This window comes from Oratosquilla oratoria, chromosome 5 (genome assembly GCF_046742065.1).
Source record: "Oratosquilla oratoria isolate Oo_2021 chromosome 5, ASM4674206v1, whole genome shotgun sequence".
Classification (NCBI taxonomy): domain Eukaryota; kingdom Metazoa; phylum Arthropoda; class Malacostraca; order Stomatopoda; family Squillidae; genus Oratosquilla; species Oratosquilla oratoria.
The window spans coordinates 69,856,072-69,875,793 of record NC_134781.1 but is presented as its reverse complement, the minus strand read 5'-3'; the positions used below and the strand labels follow the sequence as shown (position 1 = coordinate 69,875,793).

Genomic DNA, 19,722 nt, shown 5'->3' with positions numbered 1-19,722 from the left:
GAACGATCGATATAAGCGGTGACTATATTTTATGATGCGAGTATTATTACGTCACGTCGTACGGCTGGCATTGGCTGCTGCCCGCGAGATTTAAGGTCCGTACTGAAAATACATATTATAGTGTTTGAATATGGTAAAAAGGATGAAAATAATTAAATAAACTACTGTACATGTTTAATAGGCTATATTCAGTATCTCTGGTGGTTAATAAACAGGAAGTCTAGTTACAGTGACCACGGAACAGTGATACACAAATTGGGGATCGACTTACGATGAAATCGTCTTACGATGGCTCTATCGAAACCTAATGCCATCGTAAGTCGACGTTTACCTGTATTTGCCATTTGGTCATTTCATTTTTTTGTCTTTTTCCATCTTTTCCAGGCTTTGTCCCTTTTACCTTTAGCCTCACTACACCTTTTGTTATACCAGCACTTTATGCACATGTGTTCTTATTTCTTCTTGGTACTTATATACATATACATATATATATATATATGTATACACATGTGTGTGTATATATATATATACATATATATATGAATATATATATATATATATATACACATATTATAACATATATAACAAATGCCATCTTGTTAAGAAGAGCCATGTACAGACAGGAATGGAGCTCAATGGTGGCCAATGTACAAGTTGATACGGCACTTTATCAACCACTACACTTTTATTCTAAGCCATCAACATCGAGAGACTCACGGAGGCCAACATGCAGAAATTGAAACATGGTATGGCCAAGGACTCAAACCCAGGCTAGCACGTGAGAAGTGCTAGCCTGGGTTCAAGTCCTTGTACCACATTTCAATTTCTGCATGTTGGCCTCCGTGAATCTCTCGATGTTGATGGCTTACAATTAATGTACTGTGGTTGATAAAAAGGTATATCTGTTCACTGGGACCCATTCAGTGTTGTACATATATGTATGTATATATATATATATATATATATATTAATATATATATATACGAGGCGTGTTTTTTAAGCAAGAACCGTTTCGAAATAAAAATTAAACAAGTAGACTTTTTCATAACAATTTTATTTTTACATGAAAGCCTGTAGTGTAATCTACTTTTCAACATAATTACGGAATCATCTGACTGTGTTTAAGTTTGTGAGTATTTGAAGTGCCTCCTCCAATTGAGAATGCTGCCGACTGTGAAAAACACGCTGTGATTCGTTTTCTTATCACTAAAGTCGTGAAAGTGGCTGAAATTCATCATCAGATCAGTGAAGTGTATGGAGAAAACATTATGAGTGATGGGATGATGCAGAAATGGGTGAGAGCTTTTAACCACTTCCATACGGTGACGCCTACATAGGCGGCATGAGGAGCAAGTGGGTACTCGATGGTGCCGACGTCGGCATCTTGATTATATTTATTGTAGTCGTACCTACGTAATCTCCATTCTCTCTAAACTGGCTTCATCAATTTTCTATGGTTATCAAAATACACGGGTGAAAGAGAACGAACGATTGAGAACTGACTTTATTTTTTATAATGCAATTATTATGACACAACATCGCACATCAGGCAGCTAATGCTGCCAGATGTGCGATGTGCCCCGGAGTAAAGAGGTTAAAGATGGCTGTACAAATGTGCACCAAACCATCAGCAATGAGTTAAGGTCGTCCACTTCATTCCTCAGCATGCACATTTGTATGGCCATCTTTAAAAGCTCTCACCCATTTCCGCACCATCCCATCACTCAAAATGCTTTCTCCATACACTTCACTGATCTGACGATGAATTTCAGCTGCTTTCACGACTTTAGCAGTAGAAAACAAATCACAGCACATATTTCACAGTCGGCAACATTCTCAATCGGAAGAGGCATTTCAAATACAGGTAAACGTCGACTTACGATGGCCGCGACTTACGATTGTTCGACTTTACGATGACGACGACGACGACGATATGATATATTTAACCCCTTCCATACGGTGCCGCACACGTAGGCGTCATGAGGAGCAAGTGGATTCGCGAGGCTGCCATATCGGCGTCTTGATTATATTTATTGTAGTCGCCCCTGTGTTTTTACATTCTCTCAAATGTGCACTGAATCCCATTCTCTGTGGTTTTCAAAATTCGCGGGTGAAAGAGAGAACGATCGATATAAGCGGTGACTATATTTTATGATGCGAGTATTATTACGACACGTCGTACGGCTGGCATTGGCTGCTGCCCGCGAGATTTAAGCCGTACTGAAAATACATATTATAGTGTTTGAATATGGTAAAAAGGATAGAAATAATTAAATAAACTACTGTACATGTTTGATAGGCTATATTCAGTATCTCTGGTGGTTAATATACAGGTAGGCTAGGTACAGTGACCACGGAACAGTGATACACAAATTGGGGATCGACTTACGATGAAATCGTCTTACGATGGATCTATCGAAACCTAATGCCATCGTAAGTCGACGTTTACCTGTACTCACAAACAAATTTAAGCAAGGTCAGATGATTCCGTAATTATGTTGAAAAGTAGATTACAGTACAGGCTTTCATGTAAAAATAAAATTGTGGGAGGATAAAGTCCCCCCTATGAAAGAGATAAAAGTAACAAGGAAAGAGATAATGAATCACTTGAGTAATCTCGATGTCAGAAAATCGCATGGACCAGATGAAATGGCAAACTGGATTTTGAGAGAATGCACGAATAAACAAACAAAATACATAGTCTAATAAGTTCATTGAAAGAAAGAAAAGTTCCAGAAGATTGGAAAAGAGCAAATATAGTACCAATATATAAAGGGGGAAACAAGGAAGACTCTACTAACTATAGATCGGTTTCTCTTTCAAGTACGTTAGCTAAAATTTGTGACAGAATTATCAAAATTAGATGGGTAAGGCATTTGGAAAAAAACAACGTACTAAATCCAAGGAAGCTTGCTGGCTGAGTGGGTTAGGGTGTCGCTACTTGCAGCGAAGGTCGAGGGGATGGCGGTTCGAATGCTACCAACAGCGAAGTTAAACCAAGGGCATGGTTCATTAAATTCCACCCTAGCCTTCATTAGGAGGAGTTTGTGATGTTAAACCATATCATATCACTAAATCCAAGGCAGTTTGGATTTAAACAAGGACGGTCATGCTTCACAAACTTAATGTGCTTCTATTCAAGGCTAAAGATGTAATACAAGAAAGAGATGGATGGGCTGATTGTGCCTTTCTAGAACTGAAAAAAGCTTTTGATAAGGTGCCACATAACAAATTGCTAAAGAAATTAGAAACTGAAGAAGGAATACAGGGCAAACTGCTGGAGTGGACAGAAGACTTCTTGCATGAAAGAAAAATGAGAGTGGTGAAAAGAGACAAACATTCTAATTTGGATGAAGTGATTAGAATTCCACTAGGAACCGTTCTGGCCCCAATAATGTTTGCCATATATATCAATGATATGGATAAAGGAACTGAAAGTTATATGAGCTTCTTTGCAGACAATGCAAAATTGTTGAAAAAAGTGAACACTGTAGAAGATTGTGAGTCGCTGCAGAGTGATCTCAATAAAGTATGGGAATGGAGTATGAAGTGGGAGATGGAATTCAATATTAAGAAGTGTAGTATCATGGAATTTGGAAGAAGCAAAAAAAGAATACAGTGAGTCCTCCTTATACAGTGATTCTTTATCCGGTAAATTCAGAGTTAAGGTATTTGGTAATTACTACCCTCAATTCTATTTATGGTAAGAAAAATTCACAGATACGGTATCCGCTATATATTTTGAAGAGAAAAAAGCAGGGAGAAGGTACGTCTGCCATATCCTATTATTACATGTTATAATGGGTTCGGTATATGGTAATTTCAATTTGCGATAAGGTTTTCAGGAACCCATATGTACCGTATAATGAGGACTTACTGTAGTGGGATCATATAAACTAGGAGAGGAAGAAATTAAACTAGTAGAAAATGAGGACCTGGGAGTCATTATTATGAATAATATGTCCCCTGAGAAACATATCAACAAAATTTTTGGAGGAACCTATCATTTAATAAGAACAATCAAAGTGGCATTTACATACGTAGACGAAGAAATACATACATACATATACAAAAGGCTTTTCCCCCTTACACAGGGGGTAGCCGAAAAGAAAAAGGCATAGAAACCACTCCCACCCATTCTATTCCCTACATATTCTGCTCCTCTCCACCCTCCTCCCTCCCTCTTATCTTGGCACCTTCTGGATGATGGGTCATCCCTGCATCCTGTCCACTACTCTGGGTCAGAAGAGGTGTTGCAAGACACAGCACATCCACAGCAAGGCCGCTTCATAAATTTGGCGACCTCCCCTCTCCATCCCCCTCATGCAGAAAAGAAGACTGGGAGAAATCCCTTCGGGCTGCATCAAATTTTTCTCATACATACTTCCTCACACCCCATCCCCCACCCACTCCCCCTCATGCATCACAGCATCATCCATACACAACCCTTCTCCATTCACCCCTATCTTCTGTCCTCTCCCATCCTTCCTCAACAGACATTCCTCTCTTTTGTAATGCCCCTTTCACCCCATCCATCCATCTCATCCTAGGACACCCCCTCACATTCACTCCTTCCAACTCTGCCTTCCACACCTCTTTTACTAATCTTTCTTCATTCATTCTTTCCATGTGTCCAAACCATCCCAATACTCTTTCATCAACCCTATCTCCCAACTCCCTTTCCATCTGTTTTCCTCCTCATTTCTCACTATTCAGCCTAATAACCCCTATCATACTTCTCAGACATTTCATCTCAAACACATTCAAACTACATCTCTCTTCCTCTCTTATATTCCATGTTTCTGCCCCGTACAGTGCTATTGGCACAAACACTCCTTCATATAACTTCCTCTTAGCATCCATTCCCAGATGTCTATTTCTCATTACACTTTTTAATCCACCAAGGAATTTACTCACTTCTCTCAATCTACACTCTACCTCCACCCCCACTCCTCCCTTCCCTGCCACATTCGCACCCAAGTATCTAAAACTATCCACTTCCTCCAGTCTCTCACCCTTAATGCTCACTTCCAGCCTGCTGTTACTCTCTCCCCTTGTACATCTCATCACCTTACTTTTACCCACATTCATCTTCAGCTTCCTTCTTTCACACACCTTCTCAAACTGTGTCACTAACTTCCTCAATCCCTCCTCTGATCCCGCTACAAGCGCAGTGTCGTCAGCAAACAACAGCTGGCTTATTTCCCACTTTTCTCCATTTTCTTTAATCCTCTCCAACCCCTGACCCAGTACCCTTGCATTTACCTTTTGCACCACCCCATCCATGTATAGATTGAACAGCCAGGGCAACATAACACATCACTGACAAAGTCCTACCTTTACCTCAAAAGATTCACTCTCTCCATTTCTAATCCTAACACAAGCTCTACTACTCTCGTAAAAACTCTTGACTGCTCTTAACAGCTTTCCTCCTATCCCATACCAGTACCTACCACAGTGCCTTCCTGTCTACCCTGTTGTAAGCCTTTTCCAGATTAAAAAAAAAAAAAAAAAAAAAAAACATCCTTACCTTTTCCTATGGCTTTCTCACATATCTGTCTTACCACAAAAATCTGATCTACACAACCCCTACCTGTCCTAAACCCACACTGTTCCTCACCAAATAATCCCTCTGTTCCTCTCCTAACCCTCTCAATCAAGACCCTCCCATAAGCCTTCCCAACTACACTCAACAAGCTGATCCCTCTGAAACTACTACACTCACACTTGTTCCCGTTTCCCCTGTAAAGCGGAACTATAAAGGCACTCCTCCAGTCCTCCGGCACTCTACCCTCTCTTAAACAAACTGTACCTTCTTTCTTCAGACATTCTGCATGGCATCCATCCAACCCAGGTGACTTACCTGCTCTCATCATCTTAACAGCTGCTTTCACTTCATCCTTCCCTATTTCTCCTCCATTTTCCTCACTCATCACTCTCATTTTCTTAGCCCTTCCCACTGCAACTACCTTTTCCTCCCTATCCTCCTTCACATTTAGCAACTCCCTAAAATACTCTGCCCACCTTCCTCTCACTGCCTTCTCTTCCATTATCACCTCTCCATCTGCACCTTTTACCTTTTCTTCTCAACTTGATTCACCTCCTCTTCCTCTTTTAATTTCTTTCCAAAACATCTTTTATTACTTTCAAAATGTTCTGTCATACTCTTACCCCATTTCACATCTGCTCTCCTCTTTGCTTCCTTTATCTTATGCTTAACTTTCCTTCTCTTTACTTTGTACCTCTCATACGATTCCCTCGTCCTAATTTGTAGCCAATCTATGAATGCCTGCTTCTTCTCTTCTACACCCTTCTTTGTCTTCCTAATCCCATCCTTCCTTCTATTTCCTCCTGCCCTCCTTATACCACACACCATCTTTGCACACATTATGACTCCCTCCTTGAACCATCCCCATTCCTACTCCACTCCTAGTTCTACTCTATCCTTCACTCCCTCCCACTCCTCTCTCAGCTTCTTATATTCATTCTCCTTTCTTTCTCATTTAAGCAGTTCACTCTAAGTACCTCCCCTTCTGCCCTTTTCCTCTCTCTCCACCTATTCTCCACTCTCAATTTACCTTCCACCAGAAAATGATCTGATATTCCCCCACTCTCCCCTTAGAACATGTACGTCCTTAACTCTTCTTACCATACTCCTGGTCACCACTATATAGCCCATTAATGCTCTATCTGCCACCCTTCCATCCACCACCCTCTCCCATGTGTACTTATGCTTGACTTTCTTCCTAAACACTGTATTTGCTATCATCAACTCTCTTTCAAGACACATCTCTACCATCAATTCTCCACTACAATTTTTACCTGGAACTCCATACTTCCCAATCACTCCATCTATTGTTTCATTTCCTACCCTAGCATTAAGGTCTCCCAATGCAAAGAAATGGTGAAAAAAATACTAGTCACTTTGATAAGACCAAGATTGGAGTATGCAAAGACGATGTGGTCACCAAGTACAAAAGAATGTATAACAAAACTTGAAAGAATATAAAGAGCAATTATGAAATTGGCACCAACACTCTCAGAACTAACATATGAGAAGAGACTAGCAAAACTTGAGCTACAGACATTAGAGCAAAGAAGAGAAAGAGAGAGGAGACTTGATAACTAGTTAGAAAATCATGAAAGGCATAGAAACTATTGATAGAGAGGATCTAATAAAATGGGATAGTAGAGATACAAGAGGACACGGACAGAAAATCAAGAAAGACAGTTATAGAAGAGACCTAAAAAAGAACACCATAAACATAGTTCCCCTTCCCATAAAATACAACTAGATAAATACAACTAGGTACATATATATGTGCTCATCCCTTAAGAAAAAAGGAGATAAACTAAATAATATAATTTACAAAAGCTAAAGTTTTATGAGCAAATATTGAGGGCTTGTGATTTTCACATATCTCAACTTCTGTGATTCCCTAGTCATACATGATGTCCTAAATTCTCCAATTCAAGTCATCTGTACTTGTTACAAAAAATAATTATGAATTTGTCACACATTTCTGATCATTACACTCTCCAAGACAGATTACCAAACTCAATACTCAACCAAAAAAATAAAAATAAATAAATAAATAAATAAAATAATGATAATAATATTAATAATAATAATCAATCCCTCTTAAGATAGGCAAGAATTGCACTGGCATGCTTGTAATCCAGACACCATCCATCATTACAATGGTATCAACACAATATAGGCCTAGCCACAGAAGCAAATTGCCCACAATGCAACTATCATATAGAAGACACAGTGCACCTCATTCTACTATGCCCCACAGTAATAATCCCAATACAACAACACAATATTTCTTCAAAGTGACTTATGGGCCCATTTGATGGCTGTAGCCATACCTTGGATCCAAGTGTCTCCTACATGTGAGACCTGGGACAAAGAACTGATTGACTGTCACATTTGAGGATGCTATCTACAGTAGCGAGCATAAGTTAAGGGACAGTAAAACACTCTCTGCAAAGCCCTTTATTCAGAAAGTGTTTTACTGTTGTATATATGCCTTTTCCATGGAATTACCAATTGACAACAAAACTTAATATAATTTTTGGCAATTAAACACAATGTGTGGCTAATTTTCTCAGCTGTACAAGACCTACAAACTTACCTAGTATACATGCTTTATGTACATAACCAAAAAATATTGAGAAAAATCACTTAAATCTTCTGACAGAAAAGAATATTTGCAGATATTGTACATTTGCTTTTGTTGATGCCTGACTATATTGCTCTTGACACTATTGCAGGCTACTGGCAACCCTACCAGTAAACTTTCACCAAAGGTCTACTTCCTGTGAAGTCTGTTCTTTCTTTTCATTGCTATATGAAGTATAATATTCTTATCTACTGTCTTCTGAGGAGGTAGTGATGGTGATGATGCTTAATCCACAAGGAGCCAAGATGAGAGGAAAACAAATGGACGATGGATGGGAGCGGAATGGGTGAGGGTGCCTACCTCCCTTATATGGAGGAAGAGGCCCTTGGTATATAGATAGATAGACAGCTAATGTGTTCTTGTTTTGCATTTGGTAGGTTGTGTATCTTGAGGACAAAGAGGCTGAAGACAGTGTTGACTGAGAAACACTGTTTTTGGTTATGTTTGTTTTCTCTCACTTTGTATTGTCTGCTTGTTAGAGAGTTCATGAACCATCTTTTATCACTGCTGTATGCAGTTGTTTCTAGGATCTTCGGGTGTGGTACATACATACATACATATACCAAGGCTTTTCCCCCCTTACAAGGGAGGTAGCCAAAAAGGAAAAGGCATAAAATCATTCCCACCCATTCCATCCCTGAATACACTCCACACCCCTCCACCCTCCCTCTTATCTTAGCACCTCCTGGATGACAGGTCATCCATGCACCTTGTCCACTGCCCTGGTGTGGTAAGAACTAATAATACCTACATGAGGTAGTTCTGTAAGAAGGCCATCAAAGAACATTACCACCCTGCCATCACTATTTAAACACGGTCAACTTCCTTATTTCCATTTTGAGGTGCAGTCCCCAAGGGAATGGTGCTCTATCTTCACACTGGCCCCCAAGATCTTTACTACTTCATTTGTATTTTCTCCACCTTTACACAAAAGTTGACTTGACAAGGCAAATCCTCCCCTATTTCCATTCCTTTCATCTGGTGACATGGAAACAATCCTGCACTATTATCATGCAGACATCAGTCCACAGTTATTTCCCTCAGAGATCCATAGAGGCCCAAGGACTGATGCCAGCTGCTGCAGGTGTCCAGTCAGCAAAATTCATGGAAACAAGTTATCTGGTGATGTACAAGTCTTGGGAATGTGTCAAAAATCTATGTGTACAATCACATATGATATTTAGGTTGATGGTACTTTTTTTTGTCAAATCCATCTAGAATATGTTGTATATAATTTACATCGAACATGTTAACTGACTGACACAGCTTTGTTGATTTTGTCAGAATGGTAGGTGTGGTTCAATTGTGTGTGGTAGTCTAATGGTAGCCCAAAAGGGCTAGTATCTCTCCACTAATACTCTCTCCATACTCAACCTAACAAATCAAAGATGTCCTACTATTTCAGGTCCATTGGAGGTGCTGCCTCATATGGCTGGCATTCTGTCTTGGAACTGATCTAAAGATCTATTATACACAACACCAATAGCAATAACATCAATAATAAATAATAATAATGATTATAGTCATAACATGAAATAAACAATATGATATAGCCATGTGAATGAAGTAGCTCACTGCTGTAGATGTGCTGTGTCTTGCTGCACTGCTTCTGACACAAGTGGTGGGTGGGAGACGGGGATGACCTTTCATCCACGCAGGTTTGGAATGTGCAAGAGGAAACGGGTGATGGATGGGAGTGGAATTGGTTGGGGGATGGCTGCATGCCTTGGCTGGCTACCTTCCTTATAAGGAAGAAGAAGCCCTTGGTATATAGATAAATATACTTTGGTGCACTGTCTTAAGTTAAGCCAATTTCTATTGATTACTACAACTGGTCATGTGCAAAACATATTGGTGATGTAAACTGGGTGTATTTGTCTAGAAATGAACTGCCATATATATGATGACTTTATGAATAAATCAAATGGAATATATAAACAAAATTGAATGATGATGATGATGATAATAATAATAATAATAATGATAGTAATAATAACATCTACATAAAAAGCCAAATGATCAAAATGTTTAAATACCCAAAATGGTCAATACTTGCTCAAGGTATAGATTTTTTTTTTTTTTTTTTATATCAATATGCCCTGCACTAGTGTTGAGAACTGATGCAGGTTGACCAGTAATACACCCCCAAGATTTCACAGCATGCTATTGGAACCTGCAAATACTGAGCTACAACTAAAATAATTATAAATATCATCATGCTTAGTGTGTTTTGTTGTTCTTATATTTCTTTTCATGCAATTACTACCAATTTGTTAATATGTGAAATATATCCCGTAGATATATTTCATATTATTTCTACACATCCATTTAACCCCTTCTCTACTGGGTAGCATTTTTCCTTTCAGTTTGAATGCCACGAGACTATTTCACTTATCTCTCTTGCACCCATTCAGTAGCAAAGAGGTTATTTCCACCCTATCACTATCTAAATACTAAAGCTTTGTCTTAACATTGTGAAACTGGTAACCAACTTTAGCAGAAGTGAGAAACAACCTGTAATTTGTATGAGGGTACAGTGTCAATTATTTTCCAATTTGTTTTTATTGCATCTGCTTTTTTGTTATTTCTTTACCATATTTCCTAATTAATTTTTTAACCCCTTTGCTACAATGTTGTTGTTCTGGCTATTGCCAGATTATGTTATTTAGCTAAAGGTATAGCCTCATTCTGAAGGGGTTGAGGCTACCTAAATTACTTTGCTACATGGTACACGCTAGAGATATTGTTTAGGCTAATACCAAGCAATTTTAACCAGCTGAGGGTAGGACCTCATGCTGAAGGTGTTAAGCATTACATGGTCAAATGGTAAAGCTGGGAAGACTTGACACAAAAAAGCTTTACAGAAATCTAGTGTTAGGATATTTCTCCTTTACATTAATCACTCCTAATACTAGAAGAAAATTAAGCATACCAAAGGAAAATACAATGCAATCTCCACATGCTTACAATTGTGGGACAAAGGACAGCATCCCAAGAGTGAAACACAGAAATGAAAAGTAGACCAAGATAATTTACCATCTTTGGCAAAATTGAAAGGAATGACAGCATAATAAGATGATAATCCAGAAAAACATTTCACTTGTTCTATTACAAGTTCAGAAGTCTTCATCAAGAAATCAGCTTGCCTGCCCACATATGATGTCATGTCATTCCATGGTATGTGTGTACCATACAAACACCATATAAACTATGCAAGAAAAGGTTATCCATTTGTAAATGGCAGGAAATACATAAGAATCTGCACATCACTGCATAGTAAATACAAGACAGACAGGAGAAACTTTTTTTTTCTTTTCATGACAAGGCCACAGAAAATGAAGAGCAGAGCAGGTCTTCCCAACTTACCACAGCCACAGGTAAAACAACTCCAAATAGCAAGAGAACTAAGTCAGATACAGTCTCATGATCTGTATAGGGGAGGCGGATAGATTCGTCCTCACAAAATATGCCTCGCTCTACAGGCTTTCCAAGTTTCCGCACCATAATTGCAGAGGTTCCCACTGTAAAGATTACCAACACAAAATGAATGTTAGATATAGTTTCTACAGATCATAAACTATTTTACAAAAACTTAAGAACTCTGTACTCAACATGTGCCAATATAATACTGGGCTACATGGGTATACTTATACTTGAAGTAACTATCATTTCAATATATCAATAACCATTGGGGAAGGTTAAACCAATCTGTACATCAAAAGATCATACCATATCATCAATAAACCCTACATGGGGTACTAACTACTTAAATTTTACAAAGTCAATAAGGGAGGAACCACTAATGGGTATTTGCATGTGGGATCCTGCAAGATGATCAAGAGCATCATCACTCCATTGCCTTTCTTCAAAACCCATCAGAACCCTGACCATATTTGGACTGGGCCCTGGATCTATCAAATTATCTATATTTCCCCCACTTTCTCACAAAAGACAGCTGAAAAACATGATCCTTTTCTTGTACAACTATAAGCCAGTGATAAAGAAAAAGTCCAACACTAACACAACACAGACAATATTTCTACATTTCTTCCTAGAGGGAACTATGGGAGGGCCAAAGGAACCATTATGTGGTTCTAGGTTTCCAATCAGTGAAACCTGAGGTGAGGAAATCTGTGGTGTCCATAAAGTGAAATTCTCTGAGACAGCCTTTAATTCATTTGAGTCTCAGATTAAGGATATTCTACTGTGCAGTAACAATAAATATATTAATAGAAATTAATCAATCAATTCAATCCACTGCCCCAGGTCTCTTCTGCAGGAAACCCATGGCTACCAGGTAATTGAAAACAGCCATTGAACTGACTCACAAATCACCCAAAAATAAGATGTATTGTAATGCTGTTTGGGTAGGACAAGACTGAAACAGTGCAGGATGAGGCATTCTGTCCTTCCTCTAGAGGTTGTATCAGGTGCAATTTGAGTCTGTAACCAGACCTATTCTGTGCTATTATAGAAGAGTCAATGTAGTTCTTGTATTGGGAGGAATATCCTGGTTGGTTAATGTCTAGGGAAGTCTGGTGAAGAGTATTTTGAGATGAAAGTGTGTAACAGTGATAAAGCTATAGAATCAATGAAACTGATTACAAGCAAATTAGTTATATATATACATAAATCACAAAACTGGTTCCTTGATAGACTGTCAAAGTCTATACGTCACCAGACTCCCCAGAAATCAACTCAGCAGAGAAATCACTCCCAGTAAATGAAAGAACAGTACTACCATACCAATGTTCTGGTCACCACCAGAAACAATACCTGCAAAAGAGAACTGAGGAAACAGAGCATACTATTGTATCACAATCAAAACAAATGAGATCTTCTGACCATATCAACTACACAGCACATGGGAATATCAAACACTTTAAGGTAGTAACAGTGGGAGCATTACTAATCTAGTCACATACTCAATCACTCATTCAATCTGATGCTTTAGATCTCTTCTCCAGGAATCTGTTTACATAGCACAAACTGTTAACAGGACACACGGTTACAAAATCACATTGTTCAAACTTGTATATAATGAGAACCTACTGTGTTCCCTACAATGGGCTATTGGCTGCATTGTTATACCAAAAGAAAAGTTAAAATCCCCAAATGTGAACTTAAAATTTATCTTAATTCATTACAAGAATTACTAACTGGCATATCAGATCACTGTGGTTCCATGTCCTCTTTCATGGTGCATGGATGGGAAGCCCACCAGGTAAGAATACCTAACAACCTTTAACCTAACCTTACAGCTCTGAGGGAATATCAAACTTTGCCAGGGATGCATACACCCCATTATACAACGAGTCCTCCTTATACAGTAATTCTTTATCAGGTAAATTCACATTTACAGTATTTGGTAATTACTAACCTCGATCCTACATACGATAAGAAAAATTCACAGATATGGTATCCGCTCGTATTTTGAAGAGAAAAGAGCAGGGAGAAGGTACGTCTGCCATGTCCTATTATTACATGTTATAATGGGTTCAGTATACGGTAATTTCAATTTACGGTAAGGTTTTCAGGAATGCATATGTACCGTATAATGAGGACTTACTGTATAACAATAATCTGTACCTAGAGTAAAAATCGGAAACCACAGCCCCGTGGCAACTGGCAACAGACCCAGGGCAGATCTCTCTGGGAAAAAACTCCACTGTTTTTTGTGTTGTCCTAGTGTAGGACTGTTTCTGTATCTCCAGATGAAACCAGTAGAAGCAGCAGAACAGTTACCAGTTGTCAGCTCTCCGTATGTGAAAAGGTATAAAAAATAAAAATGAAATTGATAGAAAAACCTTCACTGAAGGGCTAGGTTGAAGGCTTCATTCTAGCCCAGAGACTAAGCATTAACCCTCATGGAGGTGAACGGATAAATGAGTTTTGAAAATTGACAGCTCTGCTATCCATCTTATAGGACCACCAAATCCAAAAGTAGGTACTCTTCATTGATCCCTCTAATATATTTTACACATGATATAATATGAATAAGGAGCCAGTCATCACAGGCTGTAAGAACATATTCATATATGATATCACCCTACATTCATCTGTAAGAATCAATGTGTAAATGATGTTTGGTTCGTCTAACTTTGAATTTCTCTTATTGGGTTACTCACCTGTTACCTGCCAGGTAACAGGTGAGTAACCCAATAACGGGTGAATAACCCAGGTAACCTGGTAAACAGGTAACGCATTGCAAGTTATGTACATATTTACCAAAAATATTTTGTTTTTCATTACCTCAGGCACAAATTTCTGATATGTGGATCTTATAATTGTAAAATTTTGTATAATTTTCCCTCTACTAGCTTACATAAAAAATAATGTAATTAAAATGGGCAACTTTCAGTTGAGCGACCCATCCCTCCAAACATGAACACATCGCTTCCTGTTTGGCCCGCAATAAGAATAACCAACTGAATCAATACCTAATTCTGATTTCCAAATACATAACATACCTACGACAAGTATTATAAGATCTACAGCAATTCGCACAATATACTTCGACTCCATTTTGAGTAGCAAGTGTTATAAATTATCAGCACTATCGGCCTCGAGTTCGAGTAGTTGATCCCTTGATCTTGAAAACAAACAATATAAGTACAATGAACATTTATCGATTCCTTGAATAAAGTAGCATCGTCTGTTAGCCAAAAAAGAATTCGGTCCTTTTGCTAGTTTCAATAACACGATTGCTATTGTAGTGTGGTTGAATAAATATACTGGCTTCTGGCACACGAATTCATTAAGGCCTACATTTAAAAGAGCAGCAACTCTCGGACCAAGTAAATGGGCGAGATTAGAAAAGAAAACGGAGAGACATCAACTAAGAGCTGGTCTGATTTTTTTAAATGCCTGTTATGAATGCCCAAGAACTTTAAAAACTCATTAGCCACTCATAAACGCTGGACAGAGCGAGGACCAGCATTTTTTTTATTTCACTGGATAGCCACGACGATGAATAGAGAGTAGGTGACTTGGGGTCACCATGCGGTGAATCGGTGGGGATTAACTAGCTACAGTTGTTATGTCATATTGTAAGAGGACCGTACACCATTGCATTGATTTTGATCCAAGCAACTGGGCGGGGACTGTGCGACCCTCATTCCCTGAAATTTCGAGATGTAAGGAGTGACTGAATGTGTATTATTTGTGTATGCTGTGGGAGTAAACTTTTGACCCTGCGTCTCCAGTGCAGAATAAAGGCCCTTTGGTATGCATGCCGGAAAAAATTAAACAGGGTTTAAAAACACTCATTATGCATTTCGGAAATGTTGAATTTTCAGCAAGCTGTGATATAAGAATGTAGATAGTTCATAAAGAATAGATAGCGCAAGGAACCTGGGGCAGAGTTTTATGATACTCCACTGTGTACCTCTCAGGAGTAGCTAAGTACACTCAATACTATAACTCTCAAGGTTTGGCCTCTTGAAGTCAGAGATTCAGTGAAGTAGAGATGCAACAAATAACTTGGTAACATGCAAAATAAATGTAACAAATGTCATTAAATGTAGGTAACATACATTAAGTAGGACTTTTGTTTTGACACTTTTCAGGTAACGCTGATGTATTTTATTATTATGATTTTGTGAGGAAAACGTCAATAAATATATATGCTTTCTGTTGCATTAATATAGTTTAATATAGTTCCACACTTCATAACAACATAACGATTCAATGTAAAGCATTTACAAAATATGATTCAAACCTTTAAATTTCCTTCTTCTATAATTAAGTTCCCAAACCATTTGTGCAAAATACATATTTTGATCTTAGGCATATATATTTTCATTTTTATATACATATCCTCGATTTATTTCTTAATGCTATTATTTACAGATTTCGTTTTTTTTTTACCGTCAAGTCTATCAAGTGACTTTGTAAAGTAGATGGAGTCCAGTCAAAAAGCTCAGTGTTAATCAGTGGAGTGCTACAGAGCCCAGTGCTTGTTCCATTGCTCTTCCTGGTCATGATAAGTGACATAGACATGGAGTTACACCATCCAAAGTGTTCTCGTTGGCGTTCGCGGATAATACCAGGTTTTCCAGAGAAATCACAACCAGAGAGGATTCCGACAGACTACAAAAATATCTGGAGGGAGTATACAAGTGATAATACAGTGTCCAACAAGAAATTTTAACTTACAAGATTTTTGACACACGAAAATCTAAAAGAGCACTGTTATACAACGGGTGCAGAGGAAATAGAAAGGAGATACTGAGAGACCTGGGGGTGTGGACGAGTGATGACTGTGGGTTCAAAGCACATATAACCCACACCATTAGTGCTGTTCGTGAATCGAGTGGATGGATCCTCCGAACCCTGACAAGGAAGCCCGAGTACTTGCTACCTATGTGGAAGACCCTAGTAGTATCAACGATGGAGTAAGTGTGATAGCTATGGTCTTCACACCAAGTCAAGGAGATACAAGAACTCGAGCATGTCCAGAGGGTATTCGCGGGGAGGCTGGTCAGGGACTTCCTGAATTACTGGAAGAGGCTAAAACTCCTCAAGCCCTTTCCACTGTAGAAAAGCAGAGGTGGTATCAAAGGTAAACACCACCCTAGTTTGGTAGGACCTGCGAAAGATGGATGGGGTGGTGCAAGAGGTAAATGCAAGGGTACGTAATGGGCTGGGGATTGGAAATAATTAAAGAAAATTGAGAACAATGGGAGATAAGCCAGTTGCTGTTTGCTGACGACACTGCACTTGTAACAGGATCAGAGGATGCATTAAGGAAGTTAGTGACGGAGTTTGGGAAGACGTGTGAAAGAAGGAAGTTGAAGATATCAATCAAATCAGCCATCCTGAGTCCACTGCTGAAGAAAGGCCTCCTTCATAGCATTCCATGATTCACACGACCGCGCCAACCTCTGCCACGTCACTCCTGCAAAATTTTCAATCTCATCTCTCCACCTTCTGTCTGGTCTCCCTCTTCCACGCTTCCCATCTCGCGGCGTCCACTCAGTAACACACTTGCTCCATCGCTCATCAGTCGTTCGCACTAACTTACCTGCCCAATTCCACTTCCTCTCTTTTACCGCCTCCACAATATCTTTCACTCTAGTCTGCTCTCTCTCCCAACTTGCTCTCTTTCTGTCTCTTAGCGTTTTTCCCATCATTGATCTCTCCATTCTCCTCTGTGCAGTCCTTAGCTTTGTTTCCCTCGCCTTCGTCAGTTTCCAAGTCTCACACCCGTAGATTATTGCTGGCAGAATGCACTGATTGTAAACTTTACGTTTTAAACATAAAGGTAGAGAGCCTCTCAGGATTTTATTATACTTACCAAACACTTTCCAACCAATTGTAATACGTCTTTTTATTTCATTATCATCCCAAGATTTTATTATACTTACCAAACACTTTCCAACCAATTGTAATACGTCTTTTTATTTCGTTATCAATCTGTTCAATCTTTACATGGATTGGGTGGTGCGAGAGGTGAATGCAAGGGTGGTGGGTTAGAGATGGTGGTGGTGGTGGTTGGAGATGATTAAATACAATGGAGAAAAGTGGGTGGTGAGCCAGTTGTTGTTTGCTGACGACACTGCGCTTGTAGCAGGATCAGAGGAGGGATTGAGGAAGTTAGTGACAGAGTTTGAGAAGGTGTGTGAAAGAAGGAAGCTGAAGATAAATGTGGGCAAAAGTAAGGTGATGAGATGTACAAGGGGAGAAAGTGACAGCAGGCTGGAAGTGAGCATTAAGGGTGAAAGACTGTAAGAAGTGGATAGTTTTAGATATTTGGATGCGAATGTGGCAGGAAAGGGAGGAGTGGGAGTGGAGGTAGAATGTAGATTAAGAGAAGCGAGTAAATGTCTTGGTGGATTAAAAAGTGTAATGAGAAATAGACATCTGGGAATGGATGCTAAGAGGAGGTTATATGAAGGAGCGATTGTGCCAACAGCACTGTAAGGGGCAGAAACATGGAGCATGAGGGAGGAAGAGAGAAGGAGTTTGAATGTGTTTGAGATGAAATGTCTGAGAAGTATGATAGGGGTTACTAGACTAGATAGAGTGAGAAATGAGGAGGTGAGGAGGAGAACAGGGGTGGAAAGGGAGTTGGGAGATAGGGTTGATGAAAGAGTATTGGGATGGTTTGGACACATGGAAAGAATGAGTGAAGAAAGATTTGTAAAAGAAGTGTGGAAGGAGTGAATATGAGGGGGCGTCCTAGGATGAGATGGATGGATGGGGTGAAAGGGGCATTACAAAAGAGAGGAATGTCTGTGGAGGAAGGGCGGGAGAGGACAGAAGATAGGGGTGAATAGAGAAGGGTTGTGTATAGATGATGCTGTGATACAAGAGGGGGAGTGGGTTGGGGATGAGGAAATATGTATAAAAAAAATACGCAGCCCTAAGGGATTTCTCCCCGTCTTCTCGCCGAATTTATGAAGCGGCCTTGCTGTGGATGTGCTGTGTCTTGCGACACTGCTTCTAACCCAGGGCAGTGGACAGGATGCAGTGATGACCCGTCATCCAGGAGGTGCCAAGATAGGAGGGAGGGTGGAGGGGAGTGGAATATATGGGAAATGGAATGGGTGGGAGTGGTTTCTATGCCTTTTTCTTTTTGGCTACCCTCTGTGTAGGGGGGAAAAGCCTTTGGTATGTGTATGTATGTATGTATCATGATCTTTGGTTATTTTCACCACCTGGCCTAAATAATTATACTCTTCAACTTCTTCAAGACTCTCACCATCGATTATAATCTCTTTACTTTGAACTTTCGTGTTGAGCATTACTTTGGTTTTACTCTTACTAATTTTTAAACCTGCTTTGAGACTTTCCTTGTTCAGATCACTCAGCATGTGTTGCAAGTCTTCTGCTCTCTCTGAAATAAGAATAATGTCATCTGCAAATCTTAGGTGGTTCAAATATTCGCCATTAATCTTCAGACCCTTCTTTTCCCAACTCAACCTTCTGAAAACCTCTTCCAAGCAAGCTGTAAATAATTTGGGTGAAATTATATCGCCTTGCCGTACACCTTTCTCAAAGGATTACAAAGGCGGAGCATGCCGACAGGAGACCTTTTAGCATAACTAAGTCGGATGCGAAAAAATATAAATGATAAAAATTAGATAAAATAAAATAAAATAAATTATTGTAATATAAATAATAATGAATAAAATAAACAATACATAGGTATAGTTAAATAATAAACAAACAGGTAAATAGTAAATGATAATAAACTGACATAGATAATAATAAATGAAAATCGAGCAAATGATAAATAAACAGATAAATAATAACAAACAAATAATCAAATAATACAAAATAAATGACAGTCATTACAGCATCTTGCTTAAATGTTTATTTAAACGAATCTTAAAGCTTCGAACTGAACTACATTCCACTGCCTCTGCAGGAAGTTTATTCCATTCATTAACTACACGGTTGGCGAAGTTGTTTCTGACCACTTCCAAATTAAATATATTTCCGGACATTTTGAGACCATTATTTCTTGTCGGATTCTCATTCAGTGTAAGAATTTTGCCACTTTTGATGTTGTTCATCCTTTTTAGAA

The 19,722-nt window shown here is 39.0% G+C and overlaps 1 protein-coding gene across 4 annotated transcripts in view; it reads right to left on the bottom strand.

The window, feature by feature from the left end:
• The window catches only part of LOC143025532 (phospholipid phosphatase 1-like), a 282,504-nt gene that overhangs the window by 19,862 nt on the left and 242,920 nt on the right, over positions 1-19,722 (bottom strand). The window contains exons 1-2 of one of the 4 annotated variants that reach the window (XM_076185355.1): positions 14,660-14,794; positions 11,556-11,710 (exon numbers count right to left, since the gene is read on the bottom strand). In XM_076185355.1, the coding sequence (XP_076041470.1) occupies positions 11,556-11,710; positions 14,660-14,714 (210 nt within the window). In that variant the 5' untranslated portion in view covers positions 14,715-14,794. Of the gene's footprint in view, positions 1-9,586; positions 11,531-11,555; positions 11,711-14,659; positions 14,795-19,722 lie in introns of those variants that run through there. The other 3 variants (XM_076185356.1, XM_076185359.1, XM_076185358.1) reach the window with 3 other exon arrangements.